The 8,350-nt window shown below is 36.5% G+C and overlaps 1 protein-coding gene across 1 annotated transcript; it reads right to left on the bottom strand.

The window, feature by feature from the left end:
• Positions 1-6,583: 6,583 nt before the first annotated feature.
• LOC141687147 (uncharacterized) lies at positions 6,584-8,033 on the bottom strand. The gene is made up of 4 exons (XM_074492318.1): positions 7,890-8,033; positions 7,358-7,691; positions 6,941-7,083; positions 6,584-6,880 (listed from the first exon to the last, which is right to left on the bottom strand). The coding sequence occupies exons 1-4, from the start codon at positions 8,031-8,033 to the stop codon at positions 6,584-6,586; spliced, it is 918 nt and encodes a 305-aa protein (XP_074348419.1).
• Positions 8,034-8,350: the final 317 nt, after the last annotated feature.

The raw sequence follows: 8,350 nt of genomic DNA, 5'->3' as shown, positions 1-8,350 counted from the left end.
AATCGATCCCTATGTTTTTACCACAATTTATATGCTTTTATTTGGATTTTATATGTGTAAAAGTGTTTTACCATGCCTCCGCTGCATTTAAAATCCAACAATGGTATCAGAGCATAGGTTGTATGCATATAGATCTGTGGTAAAAATTTCAGAATTTTATGTGCTTGTATGTATTAATTATAATTTTTACAAGTTATATCATGGATTAATTTTGTCTGATGAGAAATCGTTTCTCAGAATAATTTTGAATGTTGATCTGGGTTCTACAAGTGTTGTAGATCGCCTGGGTATTTTTTTCATAATTTTATGATGTATAGATTTTTTATTATGAATTTTTGAAGTTCTTGCAATTAAAATTCGTAATTAAATAAGTAAATATATGTATATAAAGTATATATATATGTTTGTATCATCTGCTGCTGTAAAGAAAATCATCTGTTGAATGCTTTTTGCTGACTGTACGGATAGAAGACAGACATGGCAGAGTTGACAGGTGCGACACGCTGATCGAGAAGAAAGCAGGCGGCGGCTGCTGCAAAAGAAAAAAAAAGGGGTGTCGCGCATTTCGGGAATGCGTTACACCCTGTGGCGCATTCACGGAATGCGTTACACCTTTTAATGGCTTAAAAGGGTTGTAACGCATCACTCGAATGCGTTACAGGGCTTGTAACGCGTTCCTGTAATGCGTTACAGCCCGACTGTTTACATTAAAATTGATTTTCTGGGAGTTTCGTAACTCCGTTTTAGGCGTGCAATATACCGTTGGATTCGTTTTTTCGAGACGAATCTAATGGAGTGATCAGTTTTAGTTTATATGAAAGTTTTGAACTATTTATATTTCCATGAAGTGTTTTAAAGCTGTTTTTGACTATTTTAATTGCTTTTAAATGCTTCATGTGATACATAGAGATGTATAATGCTTAGACTAATGTGCTAGATGATATAACATGCCTACCTTGATGTTTATTCATGTTTATATATGTGATATATGCTTAGTTTATCATGCGATGATAGATTTAGGTGAACTTAAATGAACATAAGGCGTTTGTTAGACAACCTAGTATAGTGAAATTGTTTAATAACCTTAATAATAATATTATGAATACAATCATGAGATTCTTGTGTTTATGAAACACGTAATTGAATATGAATTTTCGATATGAGAGAAAGGATGATTCTGTCAACAACAGATTTCTATCTGTAAGAAAGGGTTATTAAGTGACGCCTCTTGACAATGCTCCACCCGATCTGGGAATCATCTGATTATTGATTATTGATTTGAAATATTTAATTTAAAAGGAAGAATCTCTTTATAATATGATTATGATTGTAACGTAATATAATCCCTCTAAAATTAAATAATATCAAGTAGTAATTGGCCAATGACACAACGGGCTTGTGTCGGTCATAGCCTTCCAACATGATAGAAAAGTAGTTCTTATTTTTGAATCATTGTCGGTTCGTGCTACAGCCGAGGGCTTTGATTTCGAAATAAGAAATACTTGTCTATTTCATAGAGATGTGTACATTGAATAAGAATCTAAAGGTCGGTACGTGCCACAGCCGTGGGCCTTTAGGGACTGATTCAACTGTACGAAATGTTGGGTTAGACTTGACTTAGAATATTGAGTTTGTCGTGCCACAACCGAGACTCAATTATTCAAGAGGCTAAAGTTTGATTAGGGAATAACATAAGATGTAATTGACAAGAGTTGTCTGCCTATTGAACATTACATGGCGTTTCGTGCCACAGCCGGGGTTGTGTAATGGAATGTAGGATCCCTGTTCCCACTAGCATTATGAATGCTTAATTTTTCACATAGAGGGTTGAATAAATTAGGTAAACTAGTGGGAGCCACTTATGAATAACGACCCGATTCATATAGTGTTTTAAAATGAAATCGAATATTTGCTAAGTGTTGTTATGTGTTTATCATTTACAGATTTACAATATACATTATGTCTTCTACACTATCACTCAGGAGCATACTGAATGCTCACAAATTGACTGGTCCTAATTATGCTGACTGGCTTCGAAACTTGAGAATTGTTCTCAGGATTGAGAAGCTGGAATACGTGATTGACTCACCTAAGCTTACTGAACCTGCTAGTGATGCACATAATGATGAACATGTTTTGTATCGTAAGTGGATAGATGATGCAAATGTTCCTCAATGCATCATGCTAGCTTCCATGAACATTGAGCTACAGAAGCAACATGAGCATATGGATGCTCACACTATCCTCATGCATCTACAAGAGTTGTATGATGTGGCAGGAAGGACAGCTCGATATGAGATATCGAAGGAGCTGTTCGGTTGTAGGATGTCTGAGGGATCATCTGTGAATGACCATGTACTTAAGATGATCAATTTGATTGAACGTCTTGGACAACTTGGTTTTGCCATGGATGGGGAGCTGAGCCAAGACTTGGTCTTGCAATCGCTTCCGAGTTCGTTCTCACAGTTTGTGTGAACTTTCACATGAATAAGTTGGATGTCAGCCTGCCTGAACTCCACAACATGTTGAAGACTGCGGAATCGAATTTTCCCCCTAAGAAGAGTTCTGTTCTTCTAATTGGTGAAGGTTCCAATCCTAAAAAAAGGAAGAGGAACTCTTCCAAGAAGAAGAAAGTAGGTGAAGAAAAGCCGGTTCCACCAAAAGCTGAAGACCCCAAGAGCAAAGTTGTTTGCTTTCACTGTAACAAGGTGGGGCACTGGAAGAGGAACTGCAAGGTTTACCTTGCAGAATTGAAGAAGGAGAAGGGTAGTGAGACTACCGCTTCTGATTCAGGTATGTTCATGATAGAAGTGAATATGTCATTAAATCAAATTTCTACTTGGGTATTAGATACCGCCTGTGGTTCTCATATCTGCAATTTGTTGCAAGGACCAAGGAGAAGTAGGACTCTTGAGGAAGAGGAGGTGATTCTACTGATGGGAAATGGAGCAAGAGTTGCTGCTGAAGATGTAGAATCATTTCATATGCCTACGGGCAAGACTATTGTTTTAAATAATTGTTATTTTGTTCCCTCGATTGTGAGGAATATTATTCCCATGTTAGACTTGGCTGTATTTTCATTTATTATTGAGAATAATGAATGTTCTATTCTTAGAGATAATATTCTTTATGGACGTGGTACTTTAAATAATGGTCTGTATAAATGTGACATAATTTACTTCAGATTGAACAAACTAATAAAGAAAAGGGATGATGAAAATCTCACTTCATAGTTGCACTGCAGTCTCCATTTAGTAGACATGGAGAGAGGACTGCAAATTTGCTAGGGAATGGTACACACAGATGTATGTGGACCAATGTCTAAGCAAGACATGGGTGGATTTTCATACTTCATTACTTTCATAGATGATAGATCTAGATTCGGATATGTGTTTGATGAAACACAAGTCTGAAGCCTTTGAAAAGTTCAAAGAGTATAAGTATGAAGTGGAGAAACAAACCAAACATAGTATTATAATTCTTCGATTAGATCGAGGTGGTGAATACTTGAATGGAGAGTTTCTGGATTATCTCAAAGTAAATGGTATAGTCTCCCAGTGGACGCCTCTAGATTGGTATCTGAAAGGAGAAATCGAACTTTGTTAGACATAGTTCGGTCCATGATGAGCTATGCAAATCTTCCAGTATTCCTATGGAGTTATGCATTGGAAACCTCAGCATATTTACTGAATAAGGTGCCTTCCAAATATGTTCCTCAAACTCCGTATGAGATATGGAAAGAAAGGAAACCGAGTCTTAAACACGTTAAGATTTGGGGATGTCCAGCTTATGTCAAGTAAGTTGACCCAGATAAGCTGAAATATCGATCCGTAAAATATAGTTTTGTGGGATATCCTAAAGAGACTTTAGGGTATTACTTTTACACCGATCATCGGGTGTTTATCTCCAGACATGCTACCTTCTTGGAAAAGGAGTTTATCCTTGAAGGAAACAGTGGGAGCAAAATTGAACTTGATGAAGTTCAAGAAGCACAAAATACTACGGATCAAGTGGAAACACCTGTTCTGACTGAACAACCTTTTGTGGAACAGCCCATTCATAGAACAGGGAGAGTGTCTCGCCAACCTGAGAGGTAATATGGCCTTGTCATTGAGAATGACAATGAGTTGTCGATCATTGATGATGACGACCCTGTGACCTATAATGAGGCTATGAGTAGTATTGACTCAGAGAAATGGCATAGTGCCATGAAATCCAGAATGGAATCTATGTATATGGTATACAAAAGATAGATTATAGCAGATGGGCAGGTGGAGACCTATAAGGCCAGACTTGTGGCAAAAGGATTCAAACAAAGACAATGGATTGACTTTGATGAAACCTTTTACCTGTAGCCCTGTTAAAATTAGTTCGGATTTTGCTTGCGATTGCTGCTTACTACGACTATGAGATCTGGCAATTAGCCAGATGGTTTTCTTTCCAAGAGAAATAAAAACCTAGTGTGTAAGCTGCTGCGAACCATATGTGGTTTAAAGCATGCTTCTCGAAAGATGGAACATTCGTTTTGATGAGACAATCAAAGAGTTTAATTTTATCAAAAAACGTAGATGAACCATGCGTCTACAAAAGGGTTAGTGGGAGCGCGGTAACATTTCTTATATTGTATTGAATTAGAGTTGACACACATAACAACATAGCAGACCCACTCACAAAGCTACTTTATAAAAGTCACTCTGATCGTCATAAAGACCAGATGGGTATTAGATACCAGAGTGATTGGCTTTAGTACAAGTGGGAGATTGAAAGGAATATGTCCTAAGTCCAATCATGTATTAGGATTTAGGAATAACTTTTTATGTAATCTGTTTTGATTTCATTGATATTAATAAAAGACTTGTTTTGTTTTTTATTACGGGCTCTATCTATTTAAGTGTTTAAATAAGATATACCATAATTTAGAGTAAAGCTTTTTATGGATTATGATGAGATCATAATAGTGAGACCTAAAAGATGATAACTCTAAACTTAAATAGTTCCTGATCATAGGATTACTAACTGGTAATTAATAATCCGCAAAGATCGGTACATACTATGCTTGCTTCATTATGAAGGATGTCTGTTCTCATAGACATTTGTGTGGTGACACTATAGCTAGTATGTAGGTGCTTATTATAGAATAAGTTCACTGAACATGACTCGCACAGCTGAACAACTGATGGAGTTCACTCACGTGTCAGCAGTTGTTCACATAGTGATAGTTGTACAAGTATCCTTAGACTTGAGGTCATCATAGTCATCTTGTGTACACTGAACTATGCTTTGGTTTAGTTATTAGTCTCCACGGACAATTATTAGGGCTCTACTGGGTATAGGAATTTGTACACGAAGATAGTGTATGATCAATAAAGGATCTACCCCTTCCAGTGAAGGAAGCGAATATTCAAGGCTGATCCACTTATGCTAGTTCAGGAATCTCTGGCCAGAGTGAATGAAATTAGAAAGGAGTTTCTAATTTGCATAGAACTACGCATAGTAAATGGTAAGCAAGTGATTAAATTAGATAGGCTTGACACGAGATCCATGCCTTGTATTTAATCGGGACATTGTAGGGTAGATGGAGTTTATTGTACGGTAACTATTCACTGAATAGGTTCTTGGTATTCTAAGCAGTGAATTCATATTATCCAGATAGTCGCGATATGCTGAGAAGTATCCCTCATGATGTAGAATAAATGTGATTAATTAATTAATCATATTTAATAAATTAGAGAATTTATATAAATAATGATAAAATAGTTTTATTATTATTTATTTCTACTACCGGCTTAATATTGAACTACAGGGTCACACCATAAAAAGAGAATGATTTAATGGTGGAGGAATTAATTAATAATGGCTAATAATTATTTATTTATGAAATAAATAATTAATTGGCAAATTTAATAATTGATTAAATGAGATTTAATTGATTATAAATTAATTAAGAAAAGTTCTTAATATTATTAATTAAGGATTTAATTTTTGGAAATTAAATCAAGAGAGAGAATTATTTCTAAAGTGTTTAGAAAAAGGATTAATAATTAAAAGGTGTTTTAATTATTAATGAGAATAATAAATGGGATAATAATAATAATATTTATGGGAAAATTTCAGCTGAAAATTTTGCCTATAAATATACTATTATAAACCCTATTTTTATTCGAACCCGAAAATCCAAAAGTTTTAGAAAAACTAATTCTCTCCACCTCCTCCTCCTCCTTAACATCGTTTTCTTGGTGGATACCGGTGGAGTGCTTCACGTTTGAGGAGCAGCTGCTAAGGATCTCCGATCGTTGCTTTTGGATCGCATATTAAAGGTTAGTAATCGATCCCTATGTTTTTACCATGATTTATATGCTTTTATTTGGATTTTATATGTGTAAAAGTGTTTTACCATGCCTCCGCTGCGTTTAAAATCCAACACTTTACTCATGTCAATCTTTACCGCCAGACAACCCTTTTTTCCCCTTCTCTTCCGTTTTAAATAGTGAATCATTTCATAACCCACCATTATATTGTCAGTGATCAACCTTCCCAGAATAAAAGCACTTTGATTTTCCGAAACCACTCCATCCAGCATATTTTACATTCTATTCTCCATCACTTTCGTAATGATTTTAACCAATACATTACAAAGAGATATTGGCCTAAAATCTCCCACCGTAGCCGGGCATTTCTTTTTTGGAATGAGAACCACATTAGTATCATTAAGTCCCTCTGGAAGCATCCCTTCTTGCATAAACATTATGACCAGCTCAACTACATCGTGACCAACAATCGCCCAATATTTCCGGTAAAATGCTGGCTTCATCCCATCCGGGCCAGGCGCTTTGTTAGGATCCATTTGAAATAAAGCTGATTTAACCTCGTCCTCCGTCACCTGCATTAATAACTATGAGTTTTGCTCCTTTGCTATTTTCGTATCAATGCATTCAACAACCTCACTCCAGTTAACATGAGTTGCAGCAAATAAGTGCTGATAATGCTGCATTATGTGGTCTACCAAGCCATCATCCCAATCAACCCAAGTTCCCTCAGCATTCTTCAACCGAGAAATCTGATTCGAACTTTTCCGAGCAGTAGCTGTTGCATGAAAGTACTTGTTATTTTTATTGACAGAATGCAGCCACAATTGTTTGCTTCGTTGTCTCCAAAAAAATTCTTTTTTGTTCTAAAACCAATAATAAGCCATTCTTCGCCTCCTTGTACCTCCTTATGGACTCACCATCTCTGAATTTTCTCCACTTTTTCATCTCCTTTTTAAAGTTTTCGATACGATCATTGAATTTACTCGTTATTTCCTTTCCCCACTGATTTAAATTTTCTGCACAAAACTATACTTTGACTTGAATTTTACTATTAGCACGCATCTGCCAACTTTCAAGAACAAGCTGAGCACACATTGGTTCAGTCAACCATGCATTTTCAAATCGAAACTTTCGTTGAACTGTAAACTTTTTACTCGCTTCAGGGATTAATAAAATCGGACTATGGTCCGAAAAAGAGCCCTCCAGGTTATACAATTTGCCAGTTGGAAACATATTCAACCATGCCACTGTGGTTAAGGTCCTATCTAATCTTATCTCAGTCCAAGTTGTTGTTCCCCTGCCCCTCTCCCATGTAAACTGATGGCCAACTAAATCCATGTCAATCAACCCCGTATCTGCTAATGCATCATTGAAACCCTCAACCTACATATTAGGATATATAGCTCCACCATTTTTATCTTGCTAAGATACAATATTATTTAAATCGCTTATAACACATCATGTCAGGTTAGAATCGCGAGCCAAATTCCTAAGAAGATCCCAGGTCTTTCTTATTTGCTAACGATCAGGTTCTCCATAAATTCATGTAAGTCTCCATTTACTCTTTCCATCAACACTAACTTCCACATCGATATGGCTATGAGACAAACTCTTCAACGGGACATGCTCATTATGCTTCCATAACAGTTCCAATCCACCACTCCTACCCACTGCATCCACCGAGATTAACCCATCAAACTTCAAGCTTCTTCGCACCATCTCCATTCTACCTTTACTATTAATAGATTCACAAAGAAAAATAATATCCAGTCTCTCTTGATGAACCATGTCTTTTAGGAAATGAAAATTCGAGGGGAGACCTATTCCTCGACAGTTCCAACCAATAACATTCATAATTCTAGGCGGGCCTGCATTGCAGCACCCGCCTCTATCTCGTTTTTTTGGTTCCGTGTTGATGATACCTCCGTCATTGTCAAATCTGTTGGGCCATGTGTTTGGGTTGTCTCATCATTGTCTGTTTTCTCCACCCGTCTACGCTTTGGGTCTAGTACAAGAAGCCCATGATCCATAACTATCTCTCC

This window comes from Apium graveolens, chromosome 2 (assembly GCF_009905375.1).
Source record: "Apium graveolens cultivar Ventura chromosome 2, ASM990537v1, whole genome shotgun sequence".
Lineage (NCBI taxonomy): Eukaryota > Viridiplantae > Streptophyta > Magnoliopsida > Apiales > Apiaceae > Apium > Apium graveolens.
The sequence above is the reverse complement of the archived record's forward strand: the minus strand, read 5'-3'. Positions and strand labels throughout refer to the sequence as shown.